The sequence below is a fragment of the Podarcis gaigeae genome (genome assembly GCF_964106915.1).
Source record: "Podarcis gaigeae genome assembly, chromosome: 2".
NCBI classification, from domain to species: Eukaryota; Metazoa; Chordata; class Lepidosauria; order Squamata; family Lacertidae; genus Podarcis; species Podarcis gaigeae.
In genome coordinates this window covers 29,994,694-30,017,536 of record NC_139679.1, presented here as the reverse complement: position 1 = coordinate 30,017,536, position 22,843 = coordinate 29,994,694, and the positions used below count along the sequence as shown (strand labels likewise).

Genomic DNA, 22,843 nt, shown 5'->3' with positions numbered 1-22,843 from the left:
AGGGAGCTACCATGGCTCCAGGCCACCGCTCAGTTCCGGGGAGTGGCTGGAGGGAAGCAAGCTTGGCAGGGATTCTCTCGCTCGGCGTGGGAAGCTGCGGGAATGTTCCCGATAGGAAGCAGGCCAAGGGGCCGGGCCTGCAGCTGCCACAGGAGCATGTGTTGCTTCAGCGAGGCCAAAAGCAGGGAAGGGATGCCATGATGGCTGGGAGACTTGGCCTGGCAATGCACAGCAAGGGGATCCTGTGCCACCGTGCCTCGCCTGGCTGGGTTTACAAGGCAAGGCCTGTGTGCCAGGATGCAAATCAGGAAGGAGCGCAAGCCGCCGTTCAGGTGTGGAGCGGTGAGTGCCGTGGGTGTGCAAGGTCCCGTCTGGCAGCCTGTGTGGTTTGGAGCCATCCTGCAATACTCTGATCTGCAGGGAAAGGGGGTGTCAGTTCAATGTTGCACGAACGCTCTCAGGAAGGGCCGAGCTGTTGTTGTGTCTATAGGGCTACTTAGAACAACATCTCCCCATTTTGAAAAGTCCAGGAAAAGCTACGCCGTGCTCTGAGCCCACTAAAGCATGTAGAACAGGGTGCAGGTATTATTTAGGTTGCAACTCATGAATGCAAAAAGCACTCCCTAAGTACAGGAATTAGAAATTGGGGGAAGAGAGATAGACAGACAGACAGACAGACAGACATTGCATCCTAATTATACACTATATTTGGGACCTGAGAATAACACCCCCAACTGTGGACAGTGAGAGCTTCACCAATGCAATGCCGTTGGTAGAATGTGGTTACGCTATTTCCAACTGGGCCCACCTACTGAATAGAGCAGCTTTTCGGAGGCAGGAAGGCAGTATGAGGGACTGTTGATGCCCCCTCTTACAGAAGGTCACGGCCCCCACCCTTCTCCTGCCATAGTCTCTGGTTCAATGTATCTTACAGATTCTCATAACATTTGCAAAATGCAGAGACCACATGAGGATGGAATGCCAATGTCCCGGGGCAAGGATATTGGCTCTATCCATACCCGCTTCAAGTCTCCAAATAACATGCCACCTGTAAACAGCTTCGTTTCACCACTGATGAAAACGGTCAAAGATATTCGTCCCTCCTTTCAAGCGGAAGAGTTTCCCGACCCGGTATTCTCCCTTTCCGAACAGCCGGGAGCTCTACTACCGCTGTGGAATGTGTGTAAGTCATGGAACTCAAAAGGATGCAACCCCACATTTTAAAAGCAGGGTGGTAGTGAGGCTTGGTTGTTAAGATTTGCTCGTACGCTGCTGGAGCCATGGAGACAGTATGGTGGAAAAGACCGGCATTTAGAGGGGCCTCTGTTTCCCGCCTCCATCTGAACTCCTCTCCACTGTTCCTCTGAAGCCACAGAACAGTTTAGTAGAGCCCAAAACAGGGACTGCCTTCCAAATCAGCTAAGAATGTATTCCCTTCTGGATTTGGTTTTGCATAAACCTACACAGCTCTGAAAGGTTTGGGGAGGGAACAGGAATAAATCCAGGGGAAAGGGTCCAGGCAAGGGCGGTGGAAGGGGGGGAGGAATGGGAGAAGGCAAGCAAGTTCTCCAGCAAGCCCTGGAAGATTTCCACGAGCCATATGGTGGAGCCATGTTGCAACCCAAAGCCAACACTAACTGCTTTTTTTCCCCTGTAACCTTCACTACATTTGCTAATGTTTTGTGACATAAAACCTAGAGATTAATTTTTTTTTCTTCTGTCTTAATTGAAGGAACCATTTAGTACAGATTTAACTATTATTACCAAATCATCAGGATTGATGCAGCGCACACACGCGTGCTCCAATCATGTTTGGACTAGCTTGGAGGATTTATGCAAATGGGCCTGCCGGGAGAGGCAATTTGTAGCAGAGAAGGACAATTATACAGGGCCCGTGAGTGCGGGAATGACTGTGCCGGGCGGCTAATGGATAATCATAAAGCGCCAGCAGCAATGAACACCACTGCAGTGTGACCAATGACTTTATACAGCACAGATAAAGAGGCTTTTATGCAACACTGCCTTCCTCTTCAAAAGAGGGGCAATTCTTCCCCCCCAGAACGGTGGCAGGAGGCAAGGCAGTCACGAGGCGGGGGAGCACAGAGGAGCAGGCCTCTCTCCGGCCCCGCTGCTCCCCTGGGTCTCGGTGCCCATTTGCAACATGCAAGACAAACCCCTGCACTCGGCGCTGAAATGCAACCACTTCTGGGGCGAAGGCACTGGTTAACAGCCACGAACAACAACATGGGAAGACTTTGACCTCAAGGGACTCCATTAACACCACCAGCACTACCCACCCCACCCCCCGCCGACGCAAGCAGTGCTCTATAATAGCTACACTGCAAGCGCAGGGAATTGTGGCGGGTGGGGGTGCCCGTGCTCCCTCTTCCTTAGCAACTGTGCTGGATTTTTAAGTATATAAAGATACGACAGGGCAACACAGGAGAAGCATGCATACAGCTTCATACACAACAGCCACCCTAGTAAACTTGAGCAGAGTGGGCGCTTGCAAAGTGATTGGTGGGGTAGCTTGGAGGGCTGCCCCACATAATGGATCCCATAACATGGTGCATGCACACCATTTGAATGGCAATGTCCATCAACTCAGGGGAGGGGGGTTGGCCTCTTCAAATATTTTACTGGGGGTGGTGGTGGTGAAGAAGACCCCTCAGCCCCTAGGAGTTGGCTCCCGTGAACGCAAGAGTAGAAGGTACAGAAGGGGTGCATAAGCCTTTCTGTGCTTCCCACATTTCTCCGCAGGCCCCGGTTCCAAGACTGAAAATGGGCTCAAGCTTGGGGAGGAAATAAGTGAGGCAGGCAGGGGAGGAAAAGATGATCTGGAAAGAAAAGCAGCCGGCGGAGGAAAGGTTCCATGCCCTCCCCAGCCCTGCTTCTAGAGGGACTTGGTGGCTATCCAGCATTTGGCCACGCAGCCCTGCCAGTGTCACGCCCAGTTCTCCCCGTGCACTCCTGTAATGATGCCCCCACATGCATGTGCTCATTCACGCACACCCACACTTCCTCACGTGTTGGAAATACAGCATGTTGCGCACGCAGCGGCTAGGGTGCCCTTCCCGCCCCCTGCGAGCCGAGCCCGGTCACTCACTTGACCTTCCTGCTGTCGCTCTTGCTGATGGAGCCCTGGCGCAGGGAGCTGAGAGTGCTGGAGTGCTTGCGCTTCCTAGGTCGCCCTGGTCCCCGCCGAGCCGGACTCCGGGAGCTCTCGTCTCGCCTATGGGCAACAGCCACAGTAAGCACACATCCAAGGGGCAAGCGCTCCCCTAGCTCTTGCTTGGAAGGGCTGGTGGTGGGGTGGGTGTGTGTGTGTGTGTGTGTGTGTGTGTGTGTGTGTGTGTGTGCCTGCCTATGGTCTACAAAGCTGAAGAGGAGTTTGAAACTCTCGATGCAAGAGACCCATTTGCTTGCTTGGGCTGCAGGAGCCATAACAGATGTTTTTTTCACACCCTCGCCTCTTTCTCAATGCTTTGTGGTCTTGCCCACATTCTCTGGGGCACCTTGCCCTGCAAACCTGCTGAAAAAAGGCAAAGACACTCACTCGTGGTCGTGCCGCCTCTGCAGCTTGGCCAGCTCCCGCTGCTTCTCCTTGTAGCGCCGCTGCAGTTCTGCCAGCCGCAGCCGCATCTCTACTTCCTGGGTGTCCAAGTTCTCAATGGCTGCTTTCAGGGGGCAAACCTGCGGGAGAGAGAGGGAAGGATCCTTCACTGGGGTGGGAAAACAAAGAGGCCATGCCACGTGCACCATGCTGTGTGCAAGTCGTCCATTCATTCCTAACCTCTTTTCCCTTCGAACTTCCAGAGGTGAAGAAGGGGTAGGGAAGGCCAGCTGGCTGGAAAAGCTGGCCTTTGGGTGGTCTACCCCAATCAGTGTCAGGTTTTGGCTGAATGCCTTCAGGGAAAGAAATAAGGGCCCGCCCGCCAAAAAGGTGGGGAACAACCAATATTGCATTGTCAGGGATTTTAAAAGCACGGGCCCAGCTGTTCCCTATGGCAGCTGACAGGTTTCAGCAGCAGAAGAGGGGGATCTCATCAGATAAAGTGGCTGGGAGTTCTGTAGATTTAAAAAGAACAGGGCATGTGTGGTTCAGAGACACACCAGACTTCTGACTTGTTCTAGCCAGGGCCAGAACTGTGCCAGGATGGAATGATGGACAGCTGGAAGGAACATTGTTTATTCTCCTTCTGCTGTCAGAGGCAGGGAGAGTGTGCCACCGCTCTGGCGTTCTGCTTTCAGGCTTCCCATAGGCATCCCACTGGCTGCTATGAGAACAAGGTGCTAGAATAGGTGGGCTACTGGCCTGTTCTAGCAGGCTCTTCTTATGCTTTTTAATTTATTGACATCACCTGTTAGCTTCCTTGGAAGGAAACGAACGGCAGGGCACGAATGATTGCAATCAACGAGCAAGCACATCCTCTCTGTCCCCTATTTTAAATGCCCTGGGTACACGGGATACTTACAGGCTTGGTCTTAGGGGTCCAGATGTATTTGCGGCGGGAGGCCCGCATGCGAGGACGCAGGTCCACGCAGGGCACAGCAGCTTCTGCCAGGTCGAGGAGGTCAGGGGGGCTGCTCTCCAGGCCGGTTGCCTCAACCAGGGCCCAGGCGGCAGCGAGAGTGGCCAGGCTTTGCAGATTGAACGCTGCCAGGTCTTCATCCAGCACTGTGGAAAGGGGGGGGGAAGGTTACCATGGTGGAAAAACCATTCTCATCCACAGGGGAAGGAGACATACATTAAGATATCATACACCTTGGTCTTTGGATCTTGGGTCCCCCAGGAGGTTGTGGACTCTCCTTCCTTGGAGAGGTTTGTAAGCAGAGGTTGGATAGCCATTTGTCATGGATGCTTTAGCTGAGATCCCAACTTTGAACTGCATGACCATTGGGCCATGACCTCCCAACTTGGCAACTCTATGATTCTACTGGATGTTTCCGGGCACATAAAAGGGGCACACCACCCTGAAACCATTGTCCCCTCTCTGCCCCCAAAGCAACCTTGGGTAGCGACTGGGTGCCGGCTTGTTGTTACTACTGGCCACGTCTTCCTATTTTTCCGAGCGAACTGCGGCTCTGTTCCTTTCTCGGACACACCCACTGGTAAGGGTTTTTTTTTGGGGGGGGGGAGGTTAGCCTGGCACAATGCTCACTCTGGAAAGGTTGCCTTGCCTCTGCCCGCTCTGCTCTCCATATGCTGCTACTCAAAGACATCAGGCACACAGTCGTGTTTATCTCAGGCACATACCACACATCCATCCAGGCAGAGGGGAAGTTATTGGGATGCCACATACTTTGGAGGGGGCGGGGGGGGGGAGAGAAAAGGCAATTTGAGCTGAGGGGGCAGCAGCCAGGAGCCAGAGCCGTCTGAGCTTGTGGGAAGGAGAGGGGCCTCTTCAGATAGCATCAAACTTGGGAGGAGGCTTTTGGGAAGAACCTTGGCCAGAGGGGATTGATCGGAAGCGTAACGTGGTTCCAAACTACAAATTTTAAAAGTCCCTGGAGATGATGAGCAGATGGAGGAAAGGGGGGGGGGGGACGGAGAGTCGCAGATAAGGTTTTTGCTGTACATCAATTTGCTTTGTGCTTGTGTACAAGGATGTCTGCCTGCGAATGCGCCTGCACACATGTGTGAGGAGGCATGCAGGGGAGTCCTTGTATGTGGTTTCCGTTTCACTGTGGGCAAAGAACGGTTCCGGTGTGTGAGCAGTAACCGTTTGCCGTAGAGATGAAAAGCGCAGACTTTGCTTAGCCACAGGGGGTGATAACCATCTGCATATGTGGGCTGGTGCAGACCCCCTCGTCTGGGGAGGTGGGAAAACGGGAGGCTGAAAACGGCAGCGGAAAGGTGATAGAGACTAAAAAAAGCAAGACTTTCACTATTTTCATTCTGCTGAATTTTTTTTTTAAAAAAACACCCCGCCAAACAAGAGCACTAGAAAGTTCTCAAGAGCGATGAGATTCTGAAACAGGAAGCATCTAAGTGATATGGAGGCAACCCTTTCTCACTGAAAGGTGTTCACTGGTTAATGCAGTTGAATAAGACAGGTATTTTCCTATTTTTTAAGGACCCTCATAATAATAATAACGGGCCTATCCTAAGTCTCTACACTGTCCAAATTCAAGGTCCAAACTAGACAATGAGCCTCCCTAAATATGCAACAGAGTAGCTGCCTCAAAGGCTCTTGCCTCCCAGACTCACAAGGGGTTAATATCCTCTTCCGAGAGCTCAAATCAAAGGTTGAGCTACTCCTAGCGCAGGCTAGGCAAGCCCCCAATGTGCTGCCTGACCCCTGACTTCACTCCACAGTTTGGCAGGACTCCAGACTCCATGCCTCTGGGGGGGGGGGGGAGAATCACTCCATTCCCCAGGGGCCAGGAATAAGCAACCTCTAACGATTAGCTCTTCTTTATGGCGGCAATTATGAAAAGACACAGTTTCCCCCTAGCTAGCCACCAGGATGCTTCAAGGCCAGATATGCAGAGTCCGTACTTCATAAAAGAGTGCACCTAGAGCAGAAGCCTAGGAAGGCAACTGCTGCTCAAACTCTGGGGTTTTCGCCTTGGTTCTCAGCTTCCAGATCTCCAGAGCAGTCCAAGTTTCCTGCCTGGGTGGCAGATCACGTAACTCCAAAGGCACTGCATAAGGATATCATGGCCTATGAGGGACCAAAAATAGGGTACAGTTCTACTGGTGATCTGAGCGAGTGCAGATACTGTTCTGCAAGCCCGAGGAGGGTCTTAAGGTCACGAGGGGATCCTTTAACTTATATATACAAAAGCCTACAGGGCTGTTAGGAAGAGCCCTGCAGGGTTCTTAGGGACAGCACCACTTATCTATGCGAAGGAAGTGGTGGGGTGAGTACCGGGGAGGCAGAAGCTCCTGATCGAAGTGGATCCTGCAGTTCTGTTCGCCACCCATTTCAACCAGGTGCCATCTTTTAGTTCACTAGATACTGACTGTCACAATGGTTCGATTACATGGCTTCTTATTTTGACTCTACATTTTTATTGTGATAGCCGCAGTATGTTTTGTTTTTGTTTTTTTAGCTTTGTGGTTTTGTGGCTTCTACTTCGTGAACTGCTTAGAGGTTTTCTATCTAGAGCAGGTTTCCCAAACTTGGGTCTCCAGTTGTTGTTGGACTACAATTCCCATCATCCCTGACCACTGGTTTTGCTAGCTAGGGATGATGGGAGCTGTAGTCCAACAACAACTGGAGACCCAAGTTTGGGAAACCCTGATCTAGAGGAAACTTATCTATATATTGATTAAACAAATATTCCTGTGGGGATGAGGAGGTGAGCAGCAGGTAGCTTCTGGCATGGCTCTCACGGAGGGGTGTAAGACAGGAAGAAGCAGAGAAACTTTCTTAACCAGCAGTATGCCTGGTGCGGAAGCAATGGGGGGCAAATAATGGGGGCCCTGCTGGCAAGCTAGGGGAGAACGCTGAAAGGCTACAGTTATGGACAGGCTGTTTGAGCAGTTCAATGGGAGATCGCACATGAGAGTGATGTGCATTTGCCCTTCGGCTGCTTAATCGTTCAGTGCCAACACTGGAGAGCTAATGGAAGATATCAAGGGAGCAGGCCCTGGCACGGATGCAAATTCTACAGTCTCAAAGGTACAAACTTGACAAGACCAAGGTCTGGGGGAAAAATCTGGTTCCAGTCCCAAGATAATGTTCCCATCATGAACAACCTTTCAGTCTCCAGTGGGCTGCCATCATTCCTTCGCATCTTAAGCTCCTACAACACGCAGAGGAGTGGCGGTCAACTCCTTGCTGTCCAGGCAGGAGGCAGGGCTGTGCTTAGCAAGCATAGGGCGGGGCACTGACCCTCCAGATGTTGACAGACTCCAGTTCCCATCAGCTCCAGCCAAGAAGGCCAATGGTCAGGAGTGATGGGAGTCCGGCAACATCTGCAGGGCCACTGGTTCCCCATCCCTGGCGTATAGGAAAGAAGTTTCTCATTCCTCTAACAACAATGGAAATTTAGCCCCGTCTCTGACTCTTGGCAGGCTGCCCTCCTGAACCAAAGAAGTAAGCAGTGCTTAGCTACCATGAACAAAATGAGTGGGCAAGTCACCCAGACAAATACAGAATCCTCTTCCCAGTCCCCTTGCTTGCTTGCTGGTCCCTGGCCTCCGTGAGAGGGAAGGGACAAAACAGTGGCAGGAGGGAGAGGGAGAGAAAAGATAGCCCCTGCCTTCCTTACCATGGGCGGCAGTATCGCACTGCTGGCGACGGAGTTCCAGTTCTGCCAGCTCACTGAGCAGGGCAATGCCAGGAATCCCTGAGCTGCATGGCGAGGGCAGGGGAAGGGAATCTGCAGGAGGTGGCGATTCCAAGGCTGGGAGCTCGCCCAGATCGATGCTGGCAGCAATGAGGGCGTCCAGGCCGCACGGGGCCACCTGCACCTCGGCATGCGTCGACAGGTCATCTGGCGAGCTGGCATCGCTCTCGTCTTCCTGGCATTCATCTTCTAGTGCTGCGGCCGGGCTGTCCTCCACAGCCATCACCTCCAGCGAAGGCCCTGGAACAGCAGCTTCCGGCCTAGGCTCCTCCTGGCATTCCTTCGGGGCAGAGTCCAAGCCGTCTGGGCTGTCCCCGACCAGCAGGGGGCAACACGGTGTCTCCTTGGCCAGTTCTGTGGAGCTCGGCCTCTGGGGGTGCACAACGAGGTGGGGAGGGTGAGGGTGGGAGGAATCCACTTCGGGGTCCCCAGCCCCACTGGATGGGCGAGCTTCCGACTCGCATTGTGGCTCCTGCTCCGGTGGGAAGGTGCGTGACTGTTCGGGCTCAGCTGCCGTGGAAACCGTTTGCATAGTGTCAGGATCAGCTGGGTCCAGGGGTAAAGGTGATGCATAGCCCAGGCCAGCCACAGGGTAGGAGTAACCAGGGGGAAGATCTAGAGGAAGAAAGAACAAGGAAAGAGCACCAGGATAAGCTATGGTACACACACAGGGTCAGCTTGGGACTCTCCAAACCAAAACTCAAGATAACTCAAAGCTCGGCTCTGCCCTCGCCGCTCCTGGAAGGATCCTTTAAAAAAATCCAATATGCTCAGAGACTCTGCGCCTGTTCATTGGGGGAGATAGGGAGCCCAGAGCACTTGTTTTTTAGATGTCCCTTTTATGAAGAGGCACGTAGTGAGACCATTGATCCCCTGCTGGTGAGGCTGGCTAACCTCCTGGAAAAGCAAAAAATTGACCTTTTCCTGTTAGGAAAGATCCTAAGACGACCCGGATGGTCGCCAGATTCTGTAGGCGCAGACCATCCCCTGACCCAAACTAGTTTGTTAAGAAAATCCCCAAACTCGGTTCCATGGGTGACTCTGGGTCATCTCTCTGCGGTAGCTTATCTTAAAGTTTTAGGTGTCTATACACTTATCACATTTATAAATTTTAAATTTATTGTTGTACATGGTTTTAAATGTTTGTTTTCCCTCTGGGATTGTACCCCCAAGTGTGTTTTATAAGCTGGTCTCCGACCGTAATAAATTATCTATCTATCTATCAAGATAATTCAGATGAGCCTGACCTTATATCCTGCACCCTTCCTAACAGAAGACTGGTCCATTCTAACAACTTCCGAGATTGCAATAGGTTATGCTAATGGCACGTACTCCCTTGCTGTTTATTTATTTTCTGGCAGCATTGAACTTTCTACAAATTACCTAGGAAGAATGGCATTCAGACTTTTGTGGTACCATGCCTGTAGGAAAGGGGAGAGAGGGGGGAAAGCATGAACAGGGACCAAGAGGGGCTGATCAGGTTCCGATCCTGAACAGTGGAAAATCCCTCACTGCTTGTTTCCCAAACTTGGGTCTCCAGCTGTTTTTGGACCACAACTCCCATCATCCCTAACTAGCAGCACCAGTGGTCAGGGATGATGGGAATTGTAGTCCCCCCCCCAAAAAAAAAACACACCCCAGCTGGAGACCCAAGTTTGGGAAACCCTCTTCTAGAAGTCCATCCGGTTCCTGGGTCTTTAAGTGCACCCTTTCCAAACCTTTCTGCACAACAATGATTGAAAACTTTGAATGTGTTGGCTAAAGCCTGCGTAAAATAACTGCACTCTGAACTACATGCTATTGCCTATGCCTAGCAGGGCACAGATCAAGACACTTACTACAGGGAGAGGGAGTCCATGCCATGGGCTAGTATGATTGATATTGGGTGCAAGCAGTGCACAAGTATACCGTGTCTCTTCCCGGCTCCCCCTTCCATGCATAGCCTGCCATGAATCCCTACCTGGTTCCAGTGATTTGGGATAGTCCTGGGCTGGCCTCCCTTCAGGCTGCTTGTCCTCGGCCTCAGGGCCAGTGGAGCTCTGCGAGGGCACCGGACTGACAGCAGGTGAGCGTGGCACCACAGCAGGGCAGACAGGTAAAGTGCAGGGGGCAGGGCATTTGGGCGGGTGGCAACACGGGGAGAGCTTGGCTGAGCAGGCAGCTGCTGGCGACAGGCCCTTCGGGGGAGCGTTTAAGGCAACAGCTTTGTGGGATGGTTTGAGTGGCTTCTCGGGGCCTGGCATCTCCAGCTCAGGGGGCGGCTCTTCAGGCTTCCGCTACAAGGAGGAGAGAGGTGGACGGGTCAGCGAGTGCCTGAACCCCATGCAACCAACCTCACAAAATGGCAATTGACCCAACGACAATACAGTCAGTATATGCATCTTAAGACTTGCATTTGTCCCCAGTGCTTTGCAATCCTAAACACGTCTGGTTCCACATCACTTCCTGTTGATACGTTCTTATCAGCCCACCAACTCTGGTTCCTCACCCCAGTCCTGATCCTATACTCAGGTTGAATCGGTGGCCGTTTATTTTGAATGCGTCCCCTTCTCAGTCGGGAACAATGGGTTCAAGGAAAACCTGGATACACTTCCGATGAAGGTTATTTTGGGTTTCCTATTTTAGTGCTCTGTGCCACTCTAGCAGATGTGAGCTGTGCGTGCTTCCAAGTAAATAAATCAGGATTCCGAGCCAAAGCAACTCAGATTCCGCAGCAGCAAAAAGCAAAATACTGCAACCTAGATGAAGTTATGGAAACAGGGATCATTTTATCTATCTTAATATCTTCAGCTTCTGCTAGTTGAGGTAGCAGGAGGCAATAACCTATGCAGGGGGCAGAAACCCCATCCTCTTGACTGTTGGGGTTTTTCATCTAGCCACACCCCTCTGATTTCCAAGATGTCTCCAGGCATCAATCCCACACTTTTCCAAGCACATCTTTGCAACTATATTTGGGGAGCTGAGCTTCAGAGAAGGTTGATCCTCGGACCAAACAATTATTATTTGCTTTTTGCGGTGCTTGCTCAGAATCACAACACACACACACACACACACACACACGCCCTAATCGTCACCCTCAGGAAGAGTGCTGTTCTTCCACATAGGATACTGGTGTCTATCACCACCATGCAGCGAGAAGCAGGATGTTGACGACCATAGCTCTGCAGCCAATAGAGCTTTCTTTGAGATGACTCAGGAGATAAATTCTTACTCTCACTCAGAATCTGGCCAAGCACCGTATTTTGAGCCAGTGAGGGATTTCTCATCAGATCAGATTGGCTGGAGAAAACTCTGTGTGTGTGTGTGTGTGTGTGTGCGCGCGCACACATTTCCTTTCCCTTGAAGCATGGTGGGTTACTTAGTGGGTGAGTCGTCTGTAGCTGCACAGTCACCTTTCTGCAATGCATTTGCTTCATGTGTGTTAATGTGTGCCAGCCTGGACCATAGGGGCTGAGCTTTTGCAAAGCGGCTGCATGGGTGGCCCAGACTTTCATGCAGAGAGAATATTTGATGATTCCTTGGTCCCCGGTCCCCCCCCCCCGACCTCAGATTACCCATATTCCCCAGAGGGAGCAGGTTCCTTCCGCAGTAAGCAGATCCTTTCTAGCTGCCCAACAAGAGAAGCCTGATGGGTACCGAGAGGAGTTACCGTGATGATGGCCTCACTTTGCACACCTACCTGGCTGTGTGTGTGCCGCTGCACTTCCAGTGCCTGTGCTGCACGCTGCTGTTGCTGCTGCTGTTGCTGCTGCAGGGCATAGAGTTCTTGCTGACGCAGGAATTGGGAGCGGGAATAGACAGGGAGTTGCCCTGTGTGCTGCAGGTGAGAGCCAGGCCCCCGGCTGGGATACATGGGTGGCCAAATTGATGCCTGATCCATCACCTCAGCTGCTGAGAGACAGGGAGATTAATCAGAGAGGTAAACAAAGCCAGAGAGTATGGAGGTGCCTCTCTGATCCCTGAATTAGAGAGCCGCACCCATCTCCTCTCATCAGAGGGGCAGCTCCCGTATACCCCATATCTCAGCTACTATCCAGCAGCGGTGGTGGAATGTGCCAGCCAATTAGTGCCTGGCTGCTACTTACCCAGGGTATGGGGCGCCCCATGGGCTGGAGGCTCAGAAGGCAGGATTACTAGCTGAGCAGGTGGTTCCTGTGACAGGGGGAAGACTGGCTGCATGGCACTGGGCATAGAAGCTGGGAAGCCAGGAGGCAGGTTTTGATGAAGAGCAGGGTGCCCGATGCCTAGAGAGAAGAATGCACTTGACATAGAAAGCCCAGCCCACTCAACACACCCTCTCAGCAGCCACATCTTCCCTAGGGAAAGAGGTTGTATCAGAGCAAAGTGAGGCTTTGCTTTTTCACTGTTCCCTCAGGCTAGGCCAAGAAGTGTTCGGCTTCTTGTGCATATGCAGACAAATGAAAATCCACCGCAAGAGGCAGGGAGCAGGTCACGTATGTACCACGCAGATAAATATCCACTTAGGAAGATCACCATGTATCACACAGTCCTTACGAGATCTAGGAGAATCCCCTCCACCTATCTCTCCCTATCAGCTGTGACCCCTGGTAAGGCAGTCTCCCAGGTCTGCAATACCTCTGAGGGTTGAGTCATAGGACAGGCAATAATTTAGTTTTGCCCGCATAAAATTCTATATGGAAAATCGTATGTATATGCAGGTGTTTTTGCTGCATGTACAGATGACTCTTTCTTGAGGCAAGAATTTTTTAAGCATATGAAGTGGTCCTAAATGTCACTCACTAAGGGCTGCTTAGGCTCTCGACAGCAATTAGGGCTAGAGGTTACAGTGAGGCTCACGCAATAACCAGTTTAAAAAATGGGCAGGAAACAGGCAGAACAGGGGTCGCAAATAACGAGACAATAGCAATCCAGAGACTAAAAGCAACACCAAGGGATGGGGCAGCAGGAAAGCACAGAAGGAAACTGAAACTGCCAGGAGAAGAGAGTAGAAAGTTGTAGATCAGGCGTGAAGTGAGATCAGAAATGGACCAGAGATAAGGAAGAATAAGGAGAAGGAGAAGAGGAGTTTGGATTTGATATCCCACTTTATCACTACCCTAAGGAGTCTCAAAGCGGCTAACATTCTCCTTTCCCTTCCTCCCCCACAACAAACACTCTGTGAGGTGAGTGGGGCTGAGAGACTTCAGAGAAGTGTGACTGGCCCAAGGTCACCCAGCAGCTGCATGTGGAGGAGCGGAGACACGAACCCGGTTCACCAGATTACAAGTCTTAATCACTACAGCACACTGGCTGAGGAGAGGAGCTGCTGTCGGCGTGGCCTAGGCAAGGGTTCTAGGTAGAACGTTGACACCCAGCAATACTGACCGTACGAGTGTCCACCCATCCAAAGAGAAGGGCTGCGTGTCCGGGGCAACCAGTGGGTATGAGCCGGGTGGGTATGGGCTGCTGGGTCTCCTCCCAACTGGCTGGCCTGCAACGAGGAACTGCCCGCAATCATCAGGTGGGGTGTAAGGTCTCCAGGGCAGCTGCTGGACGGATGGATGCGGGCAAATTCCACCAGGTCCTTGTTATCCCTGTTACATCAAAAATCAGACGGGACAAAGGCAGGTCAGCTGCAACAGGTCAGGATCATCCAGGCCTGTAAAGGGACTACACAATGTGGGCTATCATGTAATGTACAGGCAATGCCCCGCTCTCCAAATTTGTATGGGAGTTTTGTTCTGCAATACAACTGAAAAAGCCCGCAAACACCCTGTTCTTCCCCTTTTGTGACATTTTCGGGACCCTTTCAGGTTTGGTGCAATGCGTGTGCAGTCGTGCACATGTTGAATACATGCAAATGACCAGGGGGTTTCCTGTAATGGTCATTCTGTGGCCTCCAGGTCTAAAGGTCAGGCACCTGGAGTAACCAGAAGCCCAGCTATCACATGAACAGGCTCATCATGGGTTCAGCGTTATAAGAGCATTATATGCAAAACCCACTGCACTCCCTTCCCCACCTCTGATACCAATTGATGGTATTTAAACCAATTTTTCGCTCCCAAAAGGGACCCATGGCCGGTGACAGAGGTCGCCGCAGTCAGGCACCTGCTGAGGACCCAGGGGCTCAAAAGTGCCCGCCAACATCAGAAATGTGTTGAGATCGTATTATACTTGCTGTTGCAATTTCCGTAACTCACCTCACTGCCTTCTCCCTGTTTATTGGGAGTGGTGCTTGTTTTGTTATTTGATGGTGGCAGACAGTTCTGCTTGTTACAGGAGGCAAGCACTGGCTCTGTTTCATTCTGTGGAAGAGAGACCACCATGATTTATTTCCCAAGATGCAACGCTTGGCAGCAGGCACTGCATTTTGGGAAATGCAATGTGGCAGCTGCCACAGAAGAACGCCAAGCCAGTGCTCGCCTTTCACTCCCGGGAAGCGTAATATGCACCGCTACCAATAAAGACATCTGCTGGGAGGAGGTAAGGGAAAGTGCCAGCAGCAGCAGCAGCAACAGGGACTCTGAAGGGGAGCTGGCAACATTTGGCCCAGACAGGAGCCCATGTTGGTACAAGGTAAGGGCCTACTACTAAGAGGACCCACTCAAGCCTGGTGCCAGCCCAGAGTGGCTTAGAGATCAATACAAAGTTGATAGTTCCTGCAGCCAGCAACAACTGTGCTTCCAAGATGCAGGTGGGCCTTCTGAAAGCCTCTCCAGCCTAACCATAAAGCGCCATAAATCGCCCTTACTGGATCAAGAGATCTCTCCCAGCAAGCCCCAGGCGCTCCTCACACAGCCGGCTCCGTTCCTCTTCGGCATCCAGGTCAATGACATGCACAGGCCGCGCCGCGCCAGCTTGCGGGAAAAGAAGAACGGAAAAGGGAAGATTAGCTATCACCTTCTGGCAGGACTTCCCCAAGGGCTGGCATCTTTTCTCCTGGTGACACGAGCAGGGGCAGGAAGCGAAGGAGCAGGAGGCAGGAGAAAGGAAGGTCACAGGAGCACATCACTTCTGCATTCCATCTCCCACTCCAGCGTGGGGTTAGAACTTAAAGAATAAGGGATGGGGCACAGGCCCCTCTTGAAGAACTCAGCATGGAATTATAGGAGTGAGCTTGCAGCTCAAGTGTCAGGGGCTGCAAGTCTGGAATGAGAGTTCACGGATAGGAGGAAGGGCAAGGCCATGGTCTGGTCAATAATAATAATAATAATATTTTTTTATTTATACGCCGCCCTTCCCGGTTCAGAAAACCGGGCTCAGGGCGTCTAACAAATTTAAAACACTTAATTGATGCAACAAAAAACAGCATAAAATACAGTATAAAATGAGAATAACAATACATTCATGATCAAAAATCAATTTAGGGAGGGAAATCCATCCAATAAACATTAGATGATTACCAGGGCTAGCTGCTAAGTTAGTCCTATTTGGGCCAGCGAGGAGACCAGGGAAGAATTAGCTGTGGGATCCCAAAGCGGGTAATCTTCATAAAAAAGGGAGGGGAAGGGAAGGAAGGGGAATAAAAGATCAGGTTAAGTTCAAATTGAAAGCCAGGCGGAATAGCTCTGTCTTACAGACCCTGCGGAAGGAAGTTAAATCCTGCAGAAGCCTATAGGCTGAAGCACCTTCCCTTTCTATGTTAAAGGGGCTCTTCATGTGGAAGGGGCGGCATGGCCTCACATCCAGCATGGCCTACCCATACATTGAGAGCAGCTACCCTACTATACGGGATCCCAGTTTGGATAAATGCCTTCAATCAGGCCATGGAAAGACTTCAAAATCAGTTTTCCTTCAATAAAAATCTGGCGTACCAAATTGTGTCCCTACGCTGCCCTACGCCTCGAAACTTAACCAAAGACTTCTAGTAACAAAAGCGTAGCTGCTAACGTTTCAGTTCCGGTTGCGGCTGCGTTATAGACCGAATGTAAAAATTCAACAGATAGGAATCTCACTAGACGGCTTATCAGAAAATCCTGTGTTTGAGATAAATCAAACGCAGATGGCTAGACAATGAATTCCAAGACCTTAGCAGCCAAATCAGGAATAGGAGTGTGTGTGGCAAGTCCGGGAACGGAGCACGGTGGGAAGCCAATGGCGTTGCATCTCTCCCAGTTAACCGACCCAGATCCATGTAGGGCCTACATGCTGGGGAGTGCAGTTGTCTATACCAGAGAACTGAATGGGTGCGCATTCCCGACTGCTCAGGATCCCCCAACTGCCTGGAGAAGGGGGTGCCAAGGTGCTGTCTGCGGGAGCATGTGCACCCACAGGGTCTCCCTCCCCACTGAAAATAGGTTTAAAAGAAGCATTCTACTGAGACAGTATGTGGTGTTTGCTGGGCTGTGGTTGCACACATGGGCATGTGAGCATTGCTGACCCCAGTTTGCAAATGTGCCCATCAACACCAAAAGTCTGGGGAGCCCTAGTTTAGTGGTTATGTGCATGTAGGCACCCGCAATGCAGGTCTGTAGACGTCAGGGGCAGTGTGATGTTGGGGAGGGGCCAATGGCTCTGTCCCCCAAACAAGGACTTTGTTGCAGTTGCCCCCATCTTACCTTTGAGCCCCATGGCAGCCCTGCTCTGCCGACTGGAGCTGGAGCCGTAGGCCGGTTCGGGCCGGCTAAGCGTATCCTTCTGGCGAGCCACAGCTACGGCGATGCCCACGGGAGGCTGGCGCACCTCGCCGTCCCCGTGTCCCAGCTCGTGTTCCCTGCTGCGGGCGCAGTCCGGGCGCTCCATCTCCTGCTGACCCTTGGCGCCCAGGAACTTGCCCCCGTCCTGGTGGGCGCAGCTGCCCTTGAGGCTGCCTAGTCCCACGAAAGGAGCTTTCTGCCCCACGATAAGTGCTTGGTTGCTGTACTTCAGCAGGTTCTTCATGGCCGACACGTCGTCGGGCGGCGCCTGCATTTCCTGGGTGAGCACCGAGCCCTGAGTCATGAGCGCGGCCTGCTGGAGGCTGCTGCTGAAAGGGTCCAGGTAGGAGCTTTTCCTCTCCTCCACCATGGGCAAAGGAGGAGGGCCCTGGCCCTGCACCGGCCACGGCGGCAGGTGCGGCCCGTTGTAGCCCAGAGAGCTGAGCTCCATGGACTTGCGCTTGGACTCCGCGTGGGCCCCGGCCTGCTCCATCTCCGTCTGCAAGTGCTGCTGGTGGCGGATGCGGGCCGCTTTCTGGGTGCCGGGCGTCGGGGGCTCCTTGGGGGCCTTATCTAAAGTGCAGCAGGACTGGCTGAGTTTGCACAGCGTCTCCTGAGGGCTAGGCCGCGCGCAGTCCTGAGGGGGCACCATTTCAAAGTGCCCGCCTTTAGGCTGGTGGGTTAAGCTCCCAAAATGGCCGTCGGAGCCCGTGCTGTTCAGGTACTCCAGGCCTTTGAGGCGGGCCGCGTTGGAATTCTGCGGCCAGTCCAGCCGCCGCTCGGCTTTGCCCTCCACCTTGAGGTGAGAGAAAGGGTGGTTCCCGTAAGGGGGTGGGTGCTCGGGACCCACGTCGTGGGGGCGCTCCTTCCCCTCGCAGGCCTCAGAGGGCACCTGGAAGGAGCGGCTCTTGTCAGTCAAGTGGCCTACGGAAGGCACAAAGGTGGCTCCGCTGATCCGCAGCTCCCGGCCGGCCTTATCCTGCAGGGGGCACATCCTGTCAGGGCTGGAGTGGAGCTGCAGGCAGGGGAAACTGCCCGTGGTCGTGCTCAAGGCCGGGGGCCCGGTGGGAAGGCTTGACGGGACGGTGTAGGAAACCGAGTGGTGCAGCATCTGACGCCGCTCCAGGCACTCGCTGTAGGACTGGGGGGGCTCGTGGTGGCCGAGGTCCTTGGCACAGCGGCTCTGGGCTCCCGCGTGGCGTGGCAGGATGCCCCCGCCGCAGCTGGGCAGCACGGCTTTGCCCGAGTCGCCATTCAGCACCTTGGAGCTCAGCAGGCAGGAGGGCAGGTGCTTGGGGCGGTTGTCGCAGGAGCCCCGCTGGGGAGCCCCTTCCTTGCAGTTGGCCTCGGGCGTCATCGGCATCACCAGTTTGTGCCGCTCCTTGGCCGCTGCCTCCTCCTCAGCCAGCCGGTCCTTCCCCTCGCCCTTGGCCCCTTTGTCCCCCTTGGACAGCACAAAGCGCTCATAGTCCTTGTGGCACTTTTGCCCGTGGCCTGCCTCCCGGTCCCGGCTGCAGGAGCCAATGGGGTGCCCTGGTGCGGCCCGGGCAATGCTGGGGAAGTTGTGGTTGGCTGACAGTAGGGTGGGCTGAGCCGGTAGGTTCCGCAGGTAGAAATTGTCTGGAGAAAGAGGGAAAGTGGTTAGGAAGCGTCTCCTTTGAGAAATAATGCCCCAGGCAAACACCCCATCTCTTCCTCCCCTATAAATATTGATTGACATCCAATGCCCTTTTAAAATGTGTTGGGGAGCGGAGGGTTTTATTGGGTTCTTCTTTTTATTTTTATTGTGTATTTTGCATATTGAGGTTTTATGTTGTGAACCGTCCTGAGACCTGCAGGTATAGGGCGGTATAATAATAATAATAATAATAATAATAATAATAATAATAATATCCCCATGCCTTGTTGCCCAAGCAAGTCTAAAGGTTCTAGCCTCTCCTGCTTGCATGCTGCAATAGCTCTTTTAGGAATTGTGCCACTTGCAAGGCAGAGACTAAAGATGTTGTGCTGGGATGGTGGCATTGGCCTCAGATGCCCTTCAGTGACAGAGAAACCAACTCCTTATTCCCTTCCCTCTCTGTGCAACTGCCTCCCAAATCTGTGCCCTTGATAAGGTGCCGGACTTCGTAGTGGTTCTTCTACCCCTTTAGAAGGGCATATCTGCAGGTTTCCCTGCAACACTTGCCTTTCTGGCTTTCATAGAAACGGTGCTGGCCATACAGGACGTTGCTGTTTCCATGGTGATCCAAGTGGCTCATGGGAAGAAAAGTGGATGCTAAGCTCCCGGAGAACCTCGGGTAACCTGGAGCTAAAACAAGAGGCAGCGAGGAATGAAATGCTGGCATCACAACACAGTGGTCGTGTAGTCAAGTCCCTGGCTTGGGCCTTTAAGTCTGATCTGTCTCTATGTACCATAAATGTCAAAAGTAGACTGCCAGTGGTGGGTGGGTGGGGAAAGATATTCAAAACATTTGTTAAGACAGATTTTTATTATGGCAGTCCAAATAAACACCCAGTGCTCAGTTTTGGGAAATATCTGGCTTTCAAACAGCAAGAGGTGAATAGAAAGGTAGTCCGAAATTGTTGGGTACCACAGCAGAAAACTCCTCTGGTGCTAGGCTGGGCAGAAGACGCTCCCAAGGAACTCTTTGGGAAGGGGGATCACATGAAACAAAGGCTGTTTGGGGGAATAAAAACACCCTATAGCATGAGCACAAGAAAATCCTGATGAATCACTGGATTCTTCATAAAATTTAGCACAGATATCTCAAATATTAGTCCCACAATTATGTGCAGTTGGGGGGCAAAAAACCTCCGCCTGCCTCTTCACAAGGCTGGGGCATGCTCCTGGGCTTAAATAAATACAGTAGGAATAAGTAAATCAAGTTCTGCACTAAGGTGACTAATTATGGAAACCAAGTACCTTCACATTTATTTGCAATAATTTATTCCACATAACGGTTTCAGCTTTACCAATAAATTAATAATAAAAAATAATAATAAAATAAAATAATAATAATGTTTTGAGATTCGATAGAATGGATAAATGGGATTGGTAGAGGAGGACATGTGCTGGTGGGGTCAGGCAATGAATAAGTGAATATGCCGTCTGGGGCAAATGCGGAGCTGCTGAAGGGATTGAAAATACATGCTCCGACTTCTTTCTCTCAGGCCCACACTGATGGGGTCCCTCTGCAGGCTAGAAACTTCTTCAAATATTAACTTGAATAGCCCAGATCTTAAAGAACCTGGAGCTACCATATGCACCTGAATCCATTCCTGTGCAGCAGCTACCAGAGAGGCGTGAAATAAACACAGTCACTGACTTTACAACCTTTACTAGGATTGTATCCTCCTGGCTTCCTGCCAGCCTGTGTCTGGGTCAAGGTGTCAAATGCTGCAGCTAAGGATTTTACTTGGGAGGGAAGGCAGGGGAGAGCCAAGCGTTTTGATGGGCACCAAGGTGAAATGCCTGTTGCAGCCTTGACGAACGCTAGCTCTGGGTTTTGGATGTTAACGCTCAGGGGGACGTGGGTCCAGTTCCTGGCTCCTCCAGAGACTTTAACTGCAGTGACTTCAGATAAATACCTCAACTCTATGCAAGTTAACCTTAGCTCCCTCCTTCGTAAAATGAGAGCAATCCGGGGTGACACATCGCACTAATAATGTGAAGATGGAACGGCAATGTGCATTAAAAAAAAAGGGAAACTAAAACCAAACTAGAGATTTGGGGGAGAATACAGGAATGCTTGCTACTATAAGCACTTCAGAAACTGAAACTGCCTCTTGCTACAATTCAGAGTAAGGAAACCAATTTGTAGGATTCGCCAAAAAGATGGGTGTTTAATATTGGTAGGATTAAACTGGTGAACGCAAGAACAAAGTTTTTGTTTGCTCTGAGGGCAGAAAACTAAAAGTACCACTTAAAAAGTAAAGTGCCATGTACTTTATTAATTTGGGGGGGGGGGATAAGAAGCGTGCATTCAGCTAGACCAGCTTTTCCCAAACTTCGGTCTCCAGCTGTTTCCGGACTACAACTCCCATCACCCCGAGCTAGCAGGGCTGGTGGTCAGGGATGATAGGAATTGTAGTTCAAAAACTGCTGGTGACCCGAGTTTTGGGAAACACTGAGCTAGACAGTATTTCACTTTCTTTCTTTCTTTCTTTCTTTCTCTCTTTCTTTCTTTCATTCTAGTATGTTGAACTATATTAATAGGTATGTAGTTGTCGTCCTGAAAATTAGAATGGAAAAGACTTTGCATTACTAAGAGCACATATACGTGTGTATATATATGCCTGCAATTTATAGAGATGACTAATAATAATGAGAGTTAGTCCAAATAATCCCAACAGACATCTCCTCAGACACTGTACACAGCCGAGTCCCAAGGAAAAGTTTTTCCACGCTCCTTTTGCTGGTGACTCACAGCTTCCCAGGGCTAGGATCTGAGCGGTGGCAATCACTACGTGCAGCGTGTCAGGCGAAGCCACCAACGGCTCCCACCCTAACCTGCACCCTTGTCTGAGCGTCGCCATTGTCTGTTTGACTCTTCTCTAGGAGGAAGAGGCAGCCAACTCTCTCTTTATTCCCCTCTCTCTCTCTCTGTCTGCCCAAGTTAATCTCCCCAGTCAGCCACACACCAGCACTTTCAGCCCCGCTGCCCCACCCCCATCTACACACACACACACACACACCCCCGGACAGGCCGCCCGTCAGCATGATGCCGAGATCATTGCCTGCACCCCGACCCACCCCCCCTCCCAGCAGCCCCAGCATGCCGGAAGCCAGCTGGCAGCCGTTCAAACTAGCAGTCGGGCTGGCTGCCAGGGCACCGTGCCAGCAGCACCTTGCCGCTCACACTTGAACTTTCTGCGTCTCGCACGGAGGGGAGGATGTTGGGGGAAGGGCTCAGCGAGAGCGAGTCACCGCAGGAGACACAGAGGGAGAAGCGAAGAAAGCACACTGCGAAGAATTAGGGTAGCTAGAGTTGGGACGAGCATCATTGCAGCACGGCTGGGGCGGCCAGGAATGGGACCAAGGCAGGGAGGGAGGGGGTTCAAGGAAGACCTGTGGTTTGGGAGCAGAGACGGCTGGGGAACGGGGGAGACTGGTTCTCCCCCCCCCCCCGCCAGGGAGGGCTGTGGGTCACACATGAAACACAAAAATGGGACATTTTTTTTCTTTTCTTCCACCCGCAAGATAAGGCTGGAAGGACAGAATAACTGGAGAGGGAGACTGGGAGCATTGGCTGGGAATTTGGGGGCCAGGATAAAGGGTGGTTTGGTGGGAGTGAGGGGCAGCAAAGCAGGGAACCCCACTGCAGCAAGTTCATTCTTAAAAGAATTTTCCAAGTCCCTCCTTTTTTCAATTAAAACAAAACAAAACAAAAAAAACGGAAGGGAGTAGGGGCAGTTAGGAAATCTTAGGGGAATTCCTGCAGCTAAAAAGAAGGAAAATGTTAGCTCACTAGTGAAGAGAAAATGCAAACAACCCCATTGTTCCCTCATGCTTACTTATCCCTCTTCCTCTCCAACACACTGCCAGCATATATACAAGGGGAAGGCCCCACCTCTGGGCTTCCATGACAGGACAGTTTAAACAAGGGATGAGGGTCCTTTGGACCACCAGATGTTGTTTCAGTGTAGCTCCCATCATCCCTGACCAATGACCATGCTGGCTGGGGATGAAGGGAGCTGGAGTCCAGCAACATCTTGAGGGGGTGGCAGGTCCCCCAACCCTCATTTAGGGAGTTACAACTAGGCAGCAAGAGTTTCAAGCAATGGTGAGTAGAGAAGAAGAAGAAGAAGAAGAAGAAGAAGAAGAAGAGTAGCAGTAGTTTGGATTTGATATCCCGCTTTATCACTACCCAAAGGAGTCTCAAAGCGGCTAACATTCTCCTTTCCCTTCCTCCCCCACAACAAACACTCTGTGGGGTGAGTGGGGC

At 51.8% G+C, this 22,843-nt stretch overlaps 1 protein-coding gene across 8 annotated transcripts in view; it reads right to left on the bottom strand.

Moving 5' to 3' along the window:
* BAHCC1 (BAH domain and coiled-coil containing 1) overlaps positions 1–22,843 on the bottom strand; it is a 117,535-nt gene that overhangs the window by 21,661 nt on the left and 73,031 nt on the right. For 5 of the 8 annotated variants that reach the window (XM_083727339.1, XM_083727342.1, XM_083727338.1 and 2 more), the window contains 12 exons: positions 19,084–19,206; positions 16,821–18,518; positions 15,014–15,119; positions 14,463–14,567; positions 13,648–13,856; positions 12,387–12,545; positions 11,981–12,192; positions 10,262–10,577; positions 8,224–8,916; positions 4,476–4,678; positions 3,557–3,693; positions 3,107–3,232 (listed from right to left, as the gene is read on the bottom strand). In XM_083727339.1, the coding sequence (XP_083583465.1) occupies positions 3,107–3,232; positions 3,557–3,693; positions 4,476–4,678; positions 8,224–8,916; positions 10,262–10,577; positions 11,981–12,192; positions 12,387–12,545; positions 13,648–13,856; positions 14,463–14,567; positions 15,014–15,119; positions 16,821–18,518; positions 19,084–19,206 (4,087 nt within the window). The remainder of the gene's footprint in view (positions 1–3,106; positions 3,233–3,556; positions 3,694–4,475; positions 4,679–8,223; positions 8,917–10,261; positions 10,578–11,980; positions 12,193–12,386; positions 12,546–13,647; positions 13,857–14,462; positions 14,568–15,013; positions 15,120–16,820; positions 18,519–19,083; positions 19,207–22,843) is intronic. The other 3 variants (XM_083727340.1, XM_083727344.1, XM_083727345.1) reach the window with 3 other exon arrangements.